The following is an 18,008-nucleotide window of genomic DNA, read 5'->3' as shown; positions in this document are numbered from 1 at the left end:
AGCTAAGATAATTATCAGGAATAACTCTTCCTCAACAGCAAAATGAAAATCTAATAATCAGAGTTGCCCAAGTCTGGTCAGTCTCCGAAAGATCTGTGATGTGCAATGTACAGCACCAACATGTAACCAATAAAATCACAAGACTTACAGGTGATAAAAAGGGATGTGACCCAAATTAATTGGGCAAAAGAGTTAGCGGGCAGGTCAATAGACCAGCAATATGAAATGTTAAAGCACAAGATGGAGGGAGTACAAAATAAATATATTTCTACCAAGTGAAAAGGTGAATGAAACTGCAAGGTTCTGTGAACAAATAGAAAGACTAAACTAAATTGAAACTTGAAGAAAAGGTACAAGATAAAGTTAGAACTAGCAATTTAGAACAGTGAAAATGCAGCAGGAAGTTGAAAGAGATTAGAAGGGCTGATAGACTATGATAATATAAGAGGAAATAAAGTTTATAAAATAGTTAAAGAGAGGATAGAACAGCCCAGGAATGAAGGAACGAATAAACTGTGGAAGGGTTGACAATTACTTTGGATTCGTTTTACCAATGATGGAATTGAAAATGTCAGTCACTGGGGAGGATATGAAACAATTGGTAAAGATAACTGTAAAAAACAAATTGATTCTGAAATATGAGGACCACTTGGGGTAGATAAGTCCCTGATAACATGCACCCACAGTAGTTGAAAGAGTCAGAGAAAATGGTAGAGGCTTTGGCCATGATTTTCCAATTCTCATTAAACAAGCAAATTGTACCGATGTAACAAATTAAAACAGAAAATGTTAGAAATATTTAGCAGGTCTGGCAGCACCTGTAAAACAGGGTTAATGTTTAATTATAAATCAATCAGTCTGATTTGAACCGTGGACAAGCTCTTAGAATCCATAACCAATAGTATGTATTTAGAAATGCGAGTTAGGAAAGAAGAAAAACAAACTTGCATTTATACAAAAACAAAAATAGCTGGAAAAACTCAGCAGGTCTGACAGCATCTGCTGAGAGGAATATAGTTAACGTTTCGAGTCCATATAACTCATCAGAACTAAGGAAATATAGAAATGAGGTGGAATATAAGCTGGTTGAAGTGGGGGGGGGGACACGACAGGTAGAGCTGGATAGAGGGCCAGTGATAGGTGGAGGCAAAGAAGAGATTGCCAAAGATATCATAAACAAAAGAACAAAGGGGTGTTGACGATGGTGGTATTAGCTGAGGAATGTGCTAACGATGATATTAAGGGTAGAAAGCAGGATGAGCAAGTGACAGTTAGGCCGAGTGGGGGTGGAGTTGGGGGGAAGGGATCAAAATAGGCTAAAAGGTAGGGATAAAACAATGGATGGAAATACTTTTAAAAATAATGGAAATAGGTAGGAAAAGAAATATGTATAAAAAAATTAAAAATTATAAATTATTGGAAAAAAGGGGATCGGAAAAGGGGTGGGGATGGAGGAGAGAGTTCATGATCTAAAGTTGCTGAACTCAATATTAAGTCTGGAAGGCTGTAAAGGGCCTAGTCGGAAGGTGAGATGCTGTTCCTCCAGTTTGGTTGAGCTTCACAGGCCAAGGACAGACATGTGGGCATGACAGCAGGGTGGAGTGCTGAAATAGCAAGCGACAGGGAGATCTGGGTCATGCTTGCGGACAGACCGAAGGTGTTCCGCAAAGTGGTCACCTAGTCTGTGTTTGGTCTCTCCAATGTAGAGGAGACCGCATTGGGAACAATGAATGCAGTAGACTAAATTGAGGGAAGTGCATGTGAAACGCTGCTTCATTTGAAAGGAGTGTTTGGGCCCTTAGATGGTGAGGAGGGGGGAAGTAAAGGGGCAGGTGTTGCATCTTCTGCAGTTGCATGGGAAGGTGCCATGGGAGGGGCTGAGGTGTAGGGGGTGATGGAGGAGTGGACCAGGATGTCCCGGAGGGAACAATCCCTGCGGAATGCCGCCGGGGGGGTGAAGGGACGATATGTTTGGTGGTGGCATCATGTTGGAGTTGGCGAAAATGGCAGAGGATGTTCCTTTGAATGTGGAGGCTGGTGGGGTGATAAGCGAGGACAAGGGGACCCTATCATGGGTCTCGGAGGGAGAGGAAGGTGTGAGTGCGGATGCGCGGGAGATGGGCCGGACACGGTTGAGGGCCCTGTCAACCACAGTGGATGGAAAACCTCGGAAACGGAAGGAAGACATGTCAGAGAAACTGTTTTTGAAAGTCGCATCATCAGAACAGATGCGACGGAGGCGAAAGAACTGAGAAAATGGGATGGAGTCCTTACAGGAAGTAGGGTGTGAGAAGCTGTAGTGGAGGTAGCTGTGGGAGTCGATAGGCTTGTAATGAATATTGGTGGACAGTCTATCACCAGAGATTGAGACAGAGAGGTCAAGGAAGGGAAGGGAAGTGTCAGAGATGAACCATGTGAAAATGATGGAAGGTGGAAATTGGAAGCAAAATTAATAAATTTTTCCAGGTCCAGACGAGAGCATGAAGCAGCACCAAAGCAGTCATCGATGTACCGGAGAAAGAGTTGTGGAAGGGGGCCTGAGTAGGACTGGAACAAGGAATGTTCCACATACCCCATAAAGAGAGGCATAACTGGGGCCCATGTGGGTACCCATAGCCACACCTTTTATTTGGAGGAAGTGAGACGTGTTTAAGGAGAAATTGTTCAGTGAGAGAACAAGTTCAGCCAGGTGGAGGAGAGTAGTGGTGGATGGGGATTGTTCGGGATTCTGTTCAAGGAAGAAGCGGAGAGCCATCAGACCATCCTGGTGGCCGATGGAGGTGTAGAGGGATTGGAAGTCCATGGTGAAGAGGAGGCGGTTGGGGCCAGGGAACTGGAAATTGTTGATATGATGTAGGGTGTCAGAGGAATTGCGGATGTAGGTGGGAAGCGACTGGACAAGGGGAGAGAGAATAGAGTCAAGATAGCAAGAAATGAGTTCCGTGGGGCAGGAACAGGCTGACATGATCGGTCTGCTGGGACAGTCCTGTTTGTGGATTTTGGGTAGGAGGTAGAAGCGGTCTGTCCGAGGTTGGGAGACTATGAGGTTGGAAGTTGTGGAGGGAAGATCTCCAGAGGAGATGAGGTCAGTGACAGTCCTAGTGGGGGGGCGGAGAGAGAGGAGGGAAGGAGGAGGGAAGGGGAGAGAAGGAGGGAAGGGGAGAGGAGGAGGGAAGAGGAGAGGAGGAGGGAAGGGGGGGAAGGGTAGTCTGTCACTCTGTTGAGCTGGCTGAGGAATAAACCTGCCTGGAGTAAAAGACCATTTTCAGACTCATTCTTCTCTTATATACAACTCTTGAAGCTAACAATAGGGAATACAATCTCAATTTGTAGATGGCATGTCAGGGGTTTAGTATGATTTGGTGGAATGGGCAAACAGGGAATAGATGCAATTTAATGCAGTTAAATGTGAGGTAACACACTTTGGTGGCAAAAAGCTAGAAAATGAAAAGACAATAAAGTTGGTTAATAAACGGAGAGGTCTAGGCATTCAAATACATAATTTCCAAAAAGTGTGAGTGCAGGTAGATAAAGGAACAAACAAGGCCAACAGCATTACAGGCTATATAAATAGGGATACAGGAAACAAGAGTAAAGAAGTAGTGATAAATTGTGTAATAAACTGAATAGACCGCAGTTACAGAAAGGAATTAAAGTCACTAAGAGTGCAGAGCACAGATTCACAAGGATACTGGCAAGATTAGGCACTGTAGTTATGACAGGGGATACTAAATACTAACACTATTTATACTGGAGGACATAAGGCAAAGGGAAGATCTAAAAGAGGCTGTTAAAAACGTAAAGTGTTTTGGAAGAGTGAGTGAGGAAGGCAATTTCCTCTGGCCGGGTGTCTGTGATGAGGGGATATCAATTTGAAGTTGTCATTAAGAGAGGAAAGAGGTTAGAGGAAAATTTTTGTACAGGGACTGGGAATATGGAATACTTTGCCACAGGAAATGGTTGATACAAAGACTCATCCAATCTTTCCTCAAAAGATGCACGAGTCTTTGAAGCAGAGGAACATACAGAAGATACTCAGAGGATTAAGATTAGTTTTGAATTGCCCTGGCAAAGAGTTGGCACAGACAAGACAGTTGCTTAGGAAATGGTGCATCATGAAAAGGGAAGAGAAAATGTATTTTAGGCTGCAGAAGGAATGAGCTAGGTTAAACAATCTACATTTATGAAAAAAAAATTATAGTTGAGGCCCTCCAGATATCTTGTGAATAAATTTAGAAAACTGGTCAGTTTCTGCCCATCTAATGCCCACCCTTAGGGCAGGATTTTCTGCACCCACCCGCTGCCACGACCTTCCAGTCCCACCGCATGTTAATGAACTTCTGGCGGGGGCACTGCCTCACCCTCGGCGGGGCCAGAATATCCCAGCCTTGGAGTCCAGTAACTCAATTAATTACTGGAATGTAACAGCCATGTGATCAACTATCTGACTGAGGATCCCTCATCATGTCTGTAACCATCTCCAGCCCTACAACCCTCCAAGAACTCTGTTTTCCCTGACTCTAGCTCACTCTGCATCCTCTCATTTCCTTTGCCCCTCTACTGGCAGATATGCGTTCAACCATATAAGCTCTGGAATTCCCGAACAAAACATCTTCACCTCCCTCTTCTTTACCAAACATTTAGTCACCTCTTCTCATATCATCTTCTTTGTCTCAGTGCCAATTTGTCTGATTATGCTTCCAGGAAACATCCTGTGACATTTTCCTATGTTAAAAGCGCTACTATACAAATACAAGCTGCTTTTGTTGTTGTTGAATAATTACTCTGAACACAAGTCTCTACTAAGAATGCACATACCTTCACCAGTTCAGTATACCCTGTTTCTTTAGTTGTCCACCAGGGCTGAGCCTTAAGTCCATTCACATTGTAGAGTGAACGCTGCCACACAGATGCAAAATGACCCTTTTTGTGTCCCAGCTCATACCATGTGTATGCCTGTGGATCAAATGAACCAGCAAAACTATATCATAAATCATACCAAGAAATAGTGTCAGCAAGTCTGTTGTTCCTATGGACCACCAACTCCTTCACTGCTAACTGCATTCAGCGTTAAATATAATGCTATAGAAAAATTCCAAACACTCAAAATTACATGATATGTTTAATTTCCCTGATTACAAATTGGATTACTTACTCACAGAAATTAACCATTCATAATCTGACCATTTAAGTGAATTTGTTTCATCAACAGCAACGCGAATGTAAGCTTTCCTATTGATGTATTAAACACGATTTAAACTAGTTTATTGCCCAGAGATAGATTATTAATTAGCAGTTGTAACATTGATTACATATAGAACTTGGCTGGAGCCAGTTTGAGGACACAACATGGATTTTAATTGTTTGAAACTCAGATATTTCTTGGCAATATCTGAGGATGCATCACTGGAGGTAGAAGAGAGAAGCCAGTGAAAGGAATGAGCAAAAACATTTTGAAGGATGAGCTAGAAATTGCTAATATTGAAAGAAATCCATTTAGAGATATATTTAATCCAGCTTCAACTTTACTTGGAAGGTTAACCCACTAATTTAGAATCAGGCAGTTTCTTGCTAAAATCCTCTTACAAAAAATATTTAAAGTAGAATTTTCAATCGTCATTAAGCAGAATTTCCAAATACTTTTTGCTAATTTTATTATTTTAGTGTATATAATAGATGTTACTTTGAAAAAAGATACACCTCTGATCTTAACTGATTTTTTAAAACTCATTTGTATAAAATGGGAACTTGCAGTTTTACTCACCTCTTGATCACCCACCCTCTGCAATGCATCTCCTAAGTGGAAGTAAAAGCGACCATCATCAGTCCCTGGGTCTCCAGATAATAATCCTTCCTGTAGAGATTGCATTTTTAAAAAATCTGTTTGTGCAACAAAGCCAACATGCAAAAAGTACATTCTTAGATACTCATAAGGAGATATATACTTGACATTGTTTCTACTTTATTTTCTCTACTTCATTGCAAGCCTGGATTTCTGAATTAACTACCTTCAGTGCAACTAAACTAATATAGTAATCATGCAAAAATGCACTTGAAATCTCATGTCTAAAACAACTAACTGTACACACTGAGCAGCAACACAATTTTCAACTTGCCAAGGACATGGGAATTAAATCTGACTCAACTTTGAATGAAGCAGCACCATGTGATGGCAGAATGCAGTTTTCCTGCATTTCTCTGGCCATGTACTGACACCTTAAAAGGACAATCCTGCTGTCTCAACATTTTCATTAAATTACAATGTACTTTAGTCTTATCGTCTGAACTCTATACTGAACCAATTACTGTATTATAAGCTTTAAGTTTACATGAAGCAATAATGAAAAAACTATCCAACCCCACCCACTTGAATAGAGGTTTGAGGATGAAAATATCTCTCCTTACCTCTTAGCTTCACACCTTCAGAAATGAACAACATGAAACTGATTTAAACAGTAGGCAACTTTTTGTTAATATACAATGCATCGCTGTGAAAAGGCCAACAGAGTTTGTATGCCACAACAGAAATTTACCAAGCACATTGATGATATTTGTAAAGGCATTAAGTTGCTACAAAGTTCAGATGTGGCTTCAAAACTTGACAGAAATTGATTTTCAAGTGGGCAATTGTTAATTGGTAAAAACAAAAAAACAAAAAAAACGGCGGATGCTGGAAATTGGGATTTGGCAAAACTGTTAAATTAGTGCTGCTTTCAACTGTAGGTTGATGTAGCATTAATGGTCATACTAGAAAAGTAACTTGTATTCCATTTAACCTGACTGGGTTCTGGTGTTTAAACATGTTGCAACATCCAACTCTTGATGAGTTAACCTTACTAGTGTAGCGCTTACCTTAAGATATGGAATGCTTTCAGCTATCTGATTTCTAGCTTTGAGGATGAATCCATAATGAACTTGAGCAAATCCATCATCTGGAGCAAGGGCCAGAACCTGCAACAACACATCACTATTATTGTCAGTTTCCTTTCTTCTGAAATCTTTCATGGGCCTTTGCTGAAATGAAAAATCAAAATGAACTGCCTATTCAAATTATTTTTGATGGTTTTCTTTACAAATGTATTTAAACTGTATCAAAAAACCTTTCCAAAGTAGCTCTGCTAATTTACCTGAGTGGACACCAATCAGTAGCTAACAGTGAATCAGTGATGGCAGATTATTGAAAAGGGGAGTCAGAAACATAACATAACACAAGGACATGGTCACACAACCGTAACTGCTTTTCCATTTCATATACCCATATGCAGAGTATTTCTTAAATGGCGACAGATTAGAAAGTGTATATGTACAAAGGGACCTGGGTGTCCTCGTGCATGCAGGTGCAGCAAGCAATTAGGAAGGTTAATGGTATGTTTATCGCAAAGAGTGCAGGAGTAGCAAAGTCTTGTTTCAATTGTATAGAACCAAGGTGGGCAGCCACGAGGCATGAAAAAGAATCCAACTGCAGACGTCATTGAAGCACTTAGCTTAGTGACCGGTGGCTCGCATCACTGCTTGACAGGAGACAAGAGAAGACTGTTGAGAGTTTTCACTTTGCTTTTCGCTAATATTTGTGCTGTGCTGAGTATTATTCATAACAGAAATAAACAGAAATAAATTGAATTCAAAAACGTTATATGGCGAAAACATTGGCTTCTCAATCAATGAATTGTGTTGCTTACAAGTATCTAAGCTATGATGTATATTTTGCAATGTTCGGTGTTTTCATTTCATTCGGACATGTTTTCCAGTAAGTAGCAATAAATTATTACTCTGTTGTATGGCATTTGCAAAGCACATAGAAGCAAATGATTTCACTGTCACCAGCTGACTGCCAGTTATGAAATTTATTGTAGTCTTAGCTGAAGCAGGTAGCCTTTGATAAAACAAAAATTATGAACTCGTGAAACTGTAATATCTTTTTGGGAAGAGAGCTTTTAACTCGTGCAGTGCGATGTTGGTTCAGTGAATGCAATAACTTTAAGGTAGTCTAGTCTGATTCGTTCCATCAGCGGTTGAGGAAGGTAGCCGCTGGAGACAACATTAGCTACGGTTCAATCAGCACACCCCACGTATTGTGCTGGACAGATCCAACCAGAAGTCGCACTGAGTATAATGTAGGTAAGGCAAGCGTAAATATTTATTTCATTTTTATCATTTGAAGTTGATGACAGTTCTATTAATATATGAATGATTAAACATCTTGTGTAACTTAATGAAATATTTGGCATGTATTAAACGTACTTAATCTTGTTTATGAGGGTCATGGTTAGTGCACATGCCAGATTTCAATCTTGCAGCTCACTGAGATGAAGGAGGGCCACTCAAGTGGCCCGTTCACTAGGTTGCCCATCATTGGTATAGAACCTTGGTTAGACTGCATCTGGAGTAGTGTGTGCAATTTTGGTCCCCTTGTCTTAGGAAGGGTATCATTGCCATAGAAGAAGTGCAAAGAAGGTTCACTGGACTTGTTCCCGAGATGACAGGATTGTCCTATGAAGAGAGACTGGGAAAACTGGGCCTGTATTTTCTAGAGTTTCAAAGAATGATAGGTGCTCTCATTGAAATCTACAAAATAGTTAAAGGGGTAGACAGGGTAGATACAGGCCAGATGCTTCTCCTGGCTGGGGAGCCAAGAACCAAGGGTCACAATTTCAAAATAAGGTGGAAGTCACTTAGGATCAAGGTAAGGGGAACTTTTTTCACTCAGAGGGTTGTGAATCTTTGGAATTCTCTACCCCAGAGGGCTGTGGAAGCTCAGTCATTGAATATGCTTAAAGCAGATATTGACAGATTTCTAAATACCATTGAGGTAAAGGGATATGGGAAAAGGCATTGAAGTAGATGATCAGCCCTGATCAAATTGAATGGCCTACTCCTGCTCCTATTTTCCTCTATAAACACTTTGTGCTGTTATTGTGGGGCTGGGGCAGGGTAGGGAGGTGGGGGGGTAGTTCCTTACTCATAATGGTCATGTTCACTGAAATTACTTTATTGAAGGACCAGTGGTGATCAAGAAAAGTTTCTCCATGAAAGCCAAACTTACTGAATTTTTTTGTTATTCATGCAGATTTGTAAAAACACAAGCTGGCGAATTGCTTATTGAGAAATAATGGCATTATTGTTACATTAGGGGAGGTAATTAAGTAAACTGTGCAATATATTTAATTACTTAATAATCATAAAACAGAAGTTCATTTGGCAAATTTAATTTTGATGGAATGCTGAGAACTGTGTTTTATTTTTCTGTAAATGAAATGCATCAAATGCAAATACAGAAGTTGTGAGGAGATGCAAGGTCAATGAGGATGGAATATTCATATTAACCATTGGGGTGCTAATTGTGGATGTCAAAACTAACTTTAAAAATGCTAAGTTTCCATAAGGGTAAAAACTAAGGCTGCAGGAAGCCATGGGTTAATTCTAATTCCAGATTGACCTTTGTATTCAGGGATACCATGCAATTATGTTCATGACCTGCGAGAGTATAGGGTCAATGAGAACAAAGGAGAAGCATGGTTCTGATCCTGATGAGAACCATGGCAATGGAATTTTTGATAACAAACAGCCGAAAATTTGTTGTTTATGAGGCTTATTTGGCACAGCTTGATTGGCAGTCTAGACAGAGGCTACCTTTGTTTCTAAGCAACACTATCTGGAAGAATTTGAGAGAATGGAAATAGACCCTATTTCTTTTCTCTCTGCAGTCTGGTCTGTATACTCACTTTTCTTAGTCCATTCCTTCTTAGTTTTCTGGCTTTGTGCCTGATATAAAGGGCAATGATATGAGGGCATTATCTTGCTTAAGAAGTATCTGGTAAACATTGTTTGGGAAAGGGAGAGGGCTAGGATTCTCCTCACAATTTTGTTAATGCAAGTTATGCACTAACACATTCCAACATTATTTATTCATAAACAAACTGAGTAGGATTTGCCAAATACTTTTGACATATTCAATGGCTGTGAGGCTATACGTGTAGTTTAGATTCAGTGTCTGTATTTTTATCAGATTTTTAAAAAAATTCATTCATGGGATGTGGGTGTCATTGGCTAGACCAGCATTTATTGCCCATCCCTAATTGCCCTTGAAAAGATGGCAGCGAGCTGCTTTCTCGAACTGCTGCAGTCCATGTGGTGCAGGTACACCCACAGTGCTGTTAGGGAGGGAGTTTCAGGATTTTGACCCAGTGACATGAAGGAACGGCGATATATTTCCAAGTCAGGATGGTGTGTGGCATTGAAAGGAACATTCAGGTGGTGGTGCTCCCATGTGTCTGCTGCCCTTGCCCTTCCAGATGGTAGCAGTTGTGGGTTTGGAAAGTGCTGTCTGAGGAGCCTGGGTGAGTTCCTGCAGTGCATCTTGTGGATGGTACACACTGCTGCTACTGTGTGTTGGCGGTGGAGGGAGTGAATGCTTGTGGAAGAGGTACCATTTAAGCAGGCTGCTTTGTCCTGGATGGTGTCAAGCTGAGTGTTGCTAGAGCTGCGCTCATCCAGGCAAGTAAGTGGAGAGTATTCCATCACACCCTTGACCTGCGCCTTGTAGATGGTGGACAGGCTTTTGGGACTCAGGAAATGAGTTATTTGCCATAGGATTCCTAGCCTCTGACCTGCTTTTGTGGCCACAGTATTTATATGGTCAGTCCAATTCCGTTTCTGGTTATTGATAACCCCGAGGATGTTGGTAGTGGGGTACTCAGCAATGGTAATACCGTTAAATGTCAATTCAATATATATTTTCTCCAACAATGCATACACAAAGTAAAGCCCAATTAAACAGCTTGATAATGTACATTGTTGAAATACTGTCCAGGTAATGTCTCGGTTACATGTCACAGCCTGACAGAAATTAGTTTAGAAATCAGTCAGTTAATTAGAATAAGCTGGATTTTTCTGTCCCAACACAGGGACAAAGTGATCAATCAGCGGGCTTTAAAAATGGTGGGCAGGACCCAAATCTGGGATTCCTGTCCCCATTCCTGACATAGGAAATTTTCATTGGTGCAGGATAAAGGGAAAGGTCAGGAGCCCACGTACTGTTGCTCAGCTGTTCCCGCCACTAAGTGGAAGTGCGCATTTCGGAACTTCCATAATTTTGATGGAGAAGGGCAGGCTTTTATAGGCGGTGTAAATCACAACAGCAAAGAGTTGCCGTGAACCATGTTTTGAAAGCAGAAGGGTATGAAAGGTAAGCACAAAAGGTGTTGTCTACTTCATATGTCATAATGATGTGTTGTAGCATAAATTACATCTGCTTTTGGTACAATGATTGATCATAGTGTTGTTTTGAAAAGGTAAGTGACCAATAAATAATATGGTTGCCAGATTGTTACTTCTGAAAACTGGCAAGCTGTCAAGAGAAAGAACAGTATCGTGAAAGTAGAAAAACCTTCAGATGCATTACAGTACATTATCCACTGTATATAGTATTACTCAGCATTGTACAGTATTAAATCCAGATCTGATTGTGTGAAATATCCCCATTGCTTTAAATTTTTTCCTTGAAGTTCTGCTCAGTCATCTGTTTGGCTCTTTCAAAGCTTTGACAGATAGCTGAACATATGGCTGCCCTCAAGCTAAAGCATTCTGCTCAGCAGGGATTGTTTATACAATATGAACGTCACTGTGAATGCTTAGTTGCCTTCCAACCCACTAATGAAGTCTGCTTAGCAGGATCTGTTGACACAGCTGTTAAGGGGAATGTGAGTTTGTTTATTTTGACAGTTTCATGAGCATTTAAGAGGATAAAAGTTTTTAAAGACTATTCAAGCAATGATTGATCACTTTGACAAATTATATACTTTTCAAAGGCTTCCAAATGTTATTATAGAACTTGAGTTCTGTTTATAGTGGATACTGGGTGCGTGGGTGAAGGGAGCGGATAAGGGGGGGGTGGGGGCAGGTGAAGGTTATGGTGGCCTCACACTCATCTCTAGAACAGGGTCGATTTCTCAGCGAAAGGAGGCAGGCCTTTTTAGCTGGCCACCTCATCATCGGCCTGTCTAGCAGCAGGCCTACTAATCAGTGGCCATTGCCGGGTAGGTGGCGGTTTGCAATGTCGGGAAATCTCCCATCTCAAAGATGAAAAGCCAGTCCTATGTGTCTGAATAAAATTATTTTTGTCCATCAACACTAAATCCAACACCCTATCTAAATATGGCAATGAAGGAAATGCATACTATTTTCATAACCTGAGATGAAGGATATTGGAGTGTTCTATGGATTGTTTCATTTTTATAATAACTACCAGCACTTCTGTGCATCTACATTGGGATGAAGGGACCTTTGGCATGGTGTTGGTTACATTTCTGGGTACTAAGTATTTTACTCTCCTCTTTTTCTGAAGATGCAGATTCATGCTAGGATTGTTCCACAGTATCAGCCATCCTCTAGTATCTTACCTAAATGGTCACCCTCTTTCATGCATGAGCGTAAATAGTGAATTCTAACAGAGATCAAAACTTGATCCTGTCTTGGCCAACTGTCCACCTGCACATACTTACCACCAGGAGTGACTGAAACACAATCCAGAGTAGCACACCAGACTAATTTTATTCGCCTTTTCAGTTCATGGTTGCTGAGGTAGCTTTCATAGCCATAACCCAGGGATCAGCTAATTTAGCACAGATTGAGGATGCAACTTGTTATCTTCATATGGTTCAGTTCCATGATAAATAACTCATGTACCAAATGAAGCATTAGGAAGTATGTATTCTCTAGACTATTCTCTCTTTAATTATGGGATCCAAAATGGGAACATATATACCCTTCTGAAGTAAAAATCATACAAAAAAAATTCTGATATTTCTATTTGTTTACAACTTACCTCTTCATAGACATTCTTGGCATTATCGTTGTCTCCTAATAAGAGATAACCTACTCCAAGCTCATTCTTAATTGAGATATCATCTGGGTAACGATCTACCAGGCTCTGAAGGGTCACCACAGAACGTTTGATGTGGCCTGTACATACACATAGATAATCAAATACAGGTTGGCAGACAGGTCATATTATAGCTTGCAATATATGTCATCTTACAGACAGGTGTTGAAGAACTTCTGAAATGACTATTTTGCAAAACTACCCTTATTTCTCCAATCATTTATTGGGTAATGTGTATTTGTCATTTTCATACCCTTCAAACATTTATCTTTACTGAAGCTTTTGCACATCACATATACTCTTCTGCTCTGCCAATGGTATTGGCAGCACACAAAAATAAATAAAAAGTTCTACCCACCTAACACCTATCAAATGAAGTGGTTTTCACAGGTTCCTCCAGTGATGGCAGCAAGCCAAAGGAATACAATTATTTGCAGAGGTAGCATAGCTTCCTGGCTGCTAGGAGGGTGGAGGGGGGTTGCATGTTTTAAACATCTAATGTTCTAAATTTACAAAGCAGTTTTGTTCTATGGTAGTTAGCATCTATTTATCTGTCTTGAAATTCTCTACATTCTAAATACTGAAAAAAGTGTTGATTCAAAAAAGGCTTGGGGGCCCAGTTACTGATCATTAAAGTGTCAAAAACAGGTACAGAAAATAATCAAAAAGGCTAGTGGAATACTGGCCTTTATATCTAGTTCACTGAAAAAAAGGTGGGGGTGGGGAGGAGGGTAGAAATCAGCTACAGCCATTCAAAGCCCTGGTTAGACCACATCTGGTGTACTGTGTTCAGTTCTTGGCACCACACCGTAGGAAGAATCTACGTGCAGCGTGGATTTCCCAGAATAATACCTGGACTTTAAGTGTTAAATTATTAGGAACAAATACAAAAACTAGATTTTCATTCTCCAGGATTTAGAAGATTAATGGATGACTAGATCAAAGTTTTCAAAATATTAAGGGGAATAGATAGAGAGAAAATATTTCTGCTGGTTGGGGAGTCTAGGACTAGAGGGCATGGTCTAAAAATTAGAGCCAGGCCTTTTAGGAGTGGAATTAGGAAAGGGTGGTAGAAGTTTGGAACGCTCTTTTGTAAATGGCAATTGATGCTAGATCAATGCATAATTTTAAATCTGAGACTGATAGATTTTGTTAACTGAAAATATTAAGTGATATGGTGCCAAGGTAGGTAAATGGAGTTAGGCACCGATCAGCCATGATCTCATTGCATGGTGGAACAATGGTTTACTTCAATTTTGGTGAGTCCTTGCCCATGATTCAATGTTAGTTTTCTTGGGTGTCTAGCATGCTGACCTCTTCCTCTACAGTAAATGCTGACTCAAAATAATCATTCAACATGCCCGCCATTTCCTTATTTTCATTGTCAATATCACCATCATCAGTTTGAGGGGTCCACAATGCTCCTGACCATTCCCTTTTTCCTGACATAGTTGCAAAAATTCTGTGCATTGATTTCACCATCACTTGCAAGTGCTTTTAGTATTCCTCTCTTGCAACTCTTGCTTCATCACTTTTTGCACCTTTCTCATTCACCAGCATCTGCGCTCCTTTTTGCAGATTTTTGTGCTTTTTCATTTAGTTTTATGGTATCTCCTCCCTCCTTAGATATCCATGTCTATCTTGTCAGGGAAGTGGAGCTCTTGCTTCTTAGGGGTAGAAACTAGTATTATACCATATTAAATTCTTATTTGTACACCTATTGATCCTTTGTTTTTTTACCCATTAAGAGATTTACCCTGTTTACCGTGGACAATCTCCGTCTCACTACATGGAAGTTAGCCTTGCCTAAATCTAGAATCTTACTAGCTGTTTTGCGTTTCTCCCTTTCAAACACTACACTGAATTCAATCTTATCAGTGCTACTAGATAAATGATTGGATCCTTCTCCTCCCCCTGATATGCTTCGAAGCAGCTTTGAGATTTCCCTCTCCCTGGCACCAGGACAGCAAAATACCGTGTTCACCAAATTCTTTGAAATAACAAGAGTAGACAAGGCTAACGCAGCAGATAGAACATTTTTATATTTTCAAAAGTTTTTTGATAGGGACATGACTAAGTTCAGCAGATATAGAGTTAGGGGATAGGTAGCACAATGGGTACAAGCTGGCTATTTAAGAGGAGAGGGTTTAAGGGTAGTTAATCAGACTGGCAAATGGATTGGTGCATGAATCTGTTGTTCACATTTCCATCAGTGATTTGGAATTGGGAATCGAAAATTCAATCTCAAAATTTGGGACCACCACCAAATTAGGAGGTGTAGCTAATACAAAAGAAAAACCGTGACAAAATACATGAAGACACTAATAAACTTGCAGAATTGTCATGCAATTTACAAATAAACTTCAAAGGGTGAGGTGGTGCATTTTGGTAGGAAGAGCAAGGATGCCACATAGTGCTTGGATAATGAAAGTTTAAATGGAGAAGGGGAGGAAAGGAATCGAGTTGTACAGATATGCAAATCACTAAGTGTAGCAATGGAAGTTAATAAGGCCATAAAAAAGCAAACCAATAACCTACTATATTGACTGCACTTCAAAGTTATGTAATTGGCTGCGAAGCACTTTAGGATGTCCCATGGTCATGAACGCAGTATATGAATCTAAATTGTTTCATTTCCTTTTTACATTATTGCACTTCTCACGCGAGGACTTTTCTAACTACTGTTTTGCATCTGCCTTATAGAATCCATTGCAACAAACTCGAGAAATGAGATCCAATTTCTTTTGTACAGATCAACCGAATGGGAAGATCCTTCAGAATCTTCACTGACTTCTTCGGCCTATCTGGTATTCATTTATTTTATTAGTTCATGGGATGTGAGTGTTGCAGGCTAGGCCAGCATTTATTGCCTATTCCCAATTGCTTTTGAGAAGCCACTTTCATGAAGCACTGCAGTCCATGTGGTATAGGTATGTTTGAAGGGCTGTTAGAGAGTCCCTAGGGAGATTTTGACAGCGAAGGAACAGCAATATAGTTCCAAATCAGGAATGTGAGCGACTTGGGGTGGTACTTGCAGGTGGCGATGTTTTCATGTGCCTGCTATCCTTGTCCTTCTAGGCAGCAGAGGTTGTTTGAAGGTGCTGCCAAAGGAGCGGTCTGAGTTGCTGCAGTGCATCTTGTAGATGGTACACACGCCTGTCATCAAGTGAAGGTGGTGCAGGGATTGAGTGTTCAAGGTGGTGGATCAGGTGTCAAACAGGCTGCTTTGTCCTAGATGGTGTCAAGTTTTTTGAGAGCTGTTGGAGTCGCATTCATTCCAGGCAAGTGGAGTATTCAATCACACGCCTGAATTGTGCCTTGTAGATGGTGGGCAGGCTTTGGAAAATCAGGAGGTGAATTACTCTTTGCAGAATTCCCAGCCTCTGGCCTGCTCTGGCACATCCAAACCCAACAGACACTTTCGGCAATCAATGTTCATCACAATGCAAAGTGGAATGTGTAAAAAAAACCTTGGAAAAAATGTAATCCTTTGGTCACTTTCCCTTATGTCTGAAGGGCAAGCTATAGTGTCAATCATCTAGGCCCTTTGAAGTTTCAAAAACCACAAACAGTTGAAACTATTTACTTATGTCAACAAACATTGTGAAATTAATGGCAGAGTTCCAAGAGCCTGAGCTGTCAACCAATGTTTCCTCTGGGGAGCAAGTGTTCTCATATTTAAATCGCTGTCTGGGCTCTCAGCCAAACCTCATTATGTACAACTCCGTGAAAATTGCACAGGAGTAGCAGATATCTATCTCTACAATGGAGCCTGCTAGGTCAGGATTATCAGATGTGGACTTCTGACAGGAGCAGACAACTTTAAAGGCACTCCCAAAAATCTCTTAGCCCAGAAAGGGATCAGGAATCCTGGATCGGAGCCGCCTGTCATTTTTAAAGGGCTCCCAAGTCAACTCGAGTCGGTGAAAATCTATGAGATGCTGTGGGTCAAGTTTAGAGTTGTTAGATCTGTTCGGAATCCATCTTTAGCTCAGTGGAAGTGGCACATAAGATAATGGACATTATCCTGACTGTGAATAAAGGACTGTACAGTGGTCACTTCTACCAATACGGTCATGGATAGACATGTCTTGGACACAGACTGGTGAGGACGAGATTAAGTTGCTTTTTCCCTCCTGTTGGTTCTCTCACTATCTGCCGCAGGCACAGTCTGGCAAATCTGTCCTTCAGAACTCAGCTAACTCGGTCACTAGAGGTGCCACTTAGCCTTTCTTGGTGATAGACATTAAAATCCTCCACCCAGAGTACATTGTGTGCCCTTGCTATCCTCGCTGTTTGTTCCAAGTGGTGTTCACCGCAGGGGGAGTTGATTCATCAGCTGAGCTCAGGTTACATGAGGGCAAGGAAACCTGTTGTTTATCACATACTGCCCTCCCTCTGCTGATGAATCTGTAATCCTCCATGTTAAGCACCACTTGTAGGAAGCTAAACAACAGAGTTCAGCAAGTTCTCAACCAATGGTTCAAATCAAATCTCTGCAGTCCTGCCACAACTAGTTGTGAATGCTGTTAAACAATCAGACAACTAACAGGGGTGGGGGAAGCCTCACAAGCATCCCCATTCTCAATGATGGCAGAGCCCTGCATGAGTGCAAAAGATGAGGCTGAAACATATGCAGCGATCTTCAGCCTGAAGTGCCAAGTGGATGATTCATCTCAGCTCCTGCTGAGATCCTCAGCATCAAAATCTTCTGCCAATTCAATTCACTCCACGTGATATCGAGAAACAGCTGAGCACACTGGAAAAAACAAAGGATATGGGACCCTAACAACATAATAGCTGAAGTATTGAAGACCTATGCTCCAAAACCAGCTGCATCACTAACCAAGCTGTTCCAGCACAGCTACAACACTGGCATCAACCAGATGATGTGGAAAATTGCCCAGGTGTGTTCTGTCCAAAAAAAAGTAGAACAAATAAATCTACTTTCAATCATCAGCAAAATGATGGAAGATGTCATCAACAGTGCCATCAAGCCAGACTGACTTGATAATCTGATCACCGATACTTAGTTTAGGTTGCACCAGCAGCCCCTGGCTGCAGACATTATTACAGCCTTGGTCTAATTATGGACAAAAGAACTGAATTCCACAGGTGAGGCGAGAGT

At 40.9% G+C, this 18,008-nt stretch overlaps 1 protein-coding gene across 12 annotated transcripts in view; it reads right to left on the bottom strand.

Annotated features, from left to right (window-relative positions):
- Positions 1-18,008, bottom strand: part of unm_hu7910 (un-named hu7910) — a 238,752-nt gene that overhangs the window by 30,989 nt on the left and 189,755 nt on the right. For all 12 annotated transcript variants that reach the window (XM_041189895.1, XM_041189898.1, XM_041189900.1 and 9 more), the window contains 4 exons: positions 12,824-12,960; positions 6,853-6,951; positions 5,765-5,854; positions 4,819-4,956 (listed from right to left, as the gene is read on the bottom strand). In XM_041189895.1, coding sequence (XP_041045829.1) covers positions 4,819-4,956; positions 5,765-5,854; positions 6,853-6,951; positions 12,824-12,960 — 464 coding nt within the window. The remainder of the gene's footprint in view (positions 1-4,818; positions 4,957-5,764; positions 5,855-6,852; positions 6,952-12,823; positions 12,961-18,008) is intronic.

This window comes from Carcharodon carcharias, chromosome 6 (genome assembly GCF_017639515.1).
Source record: "Carcharodon carcharias isolate sCarCar2 chromosome 6, sCarCar2.pri, whole genome shotgun sequence".
In the NCBI taxonomy this organism is placed as follows: domain Eukaryota; kingdom Metazoa; phylum Chordata; class Chondrichthyes; order Lamniformes; family Lamnidae; genus Carcharodon; species Carcharodon carcharias.
This window is presented reverse-complemented; position numbering and strand designations above follow the sequence as displayed.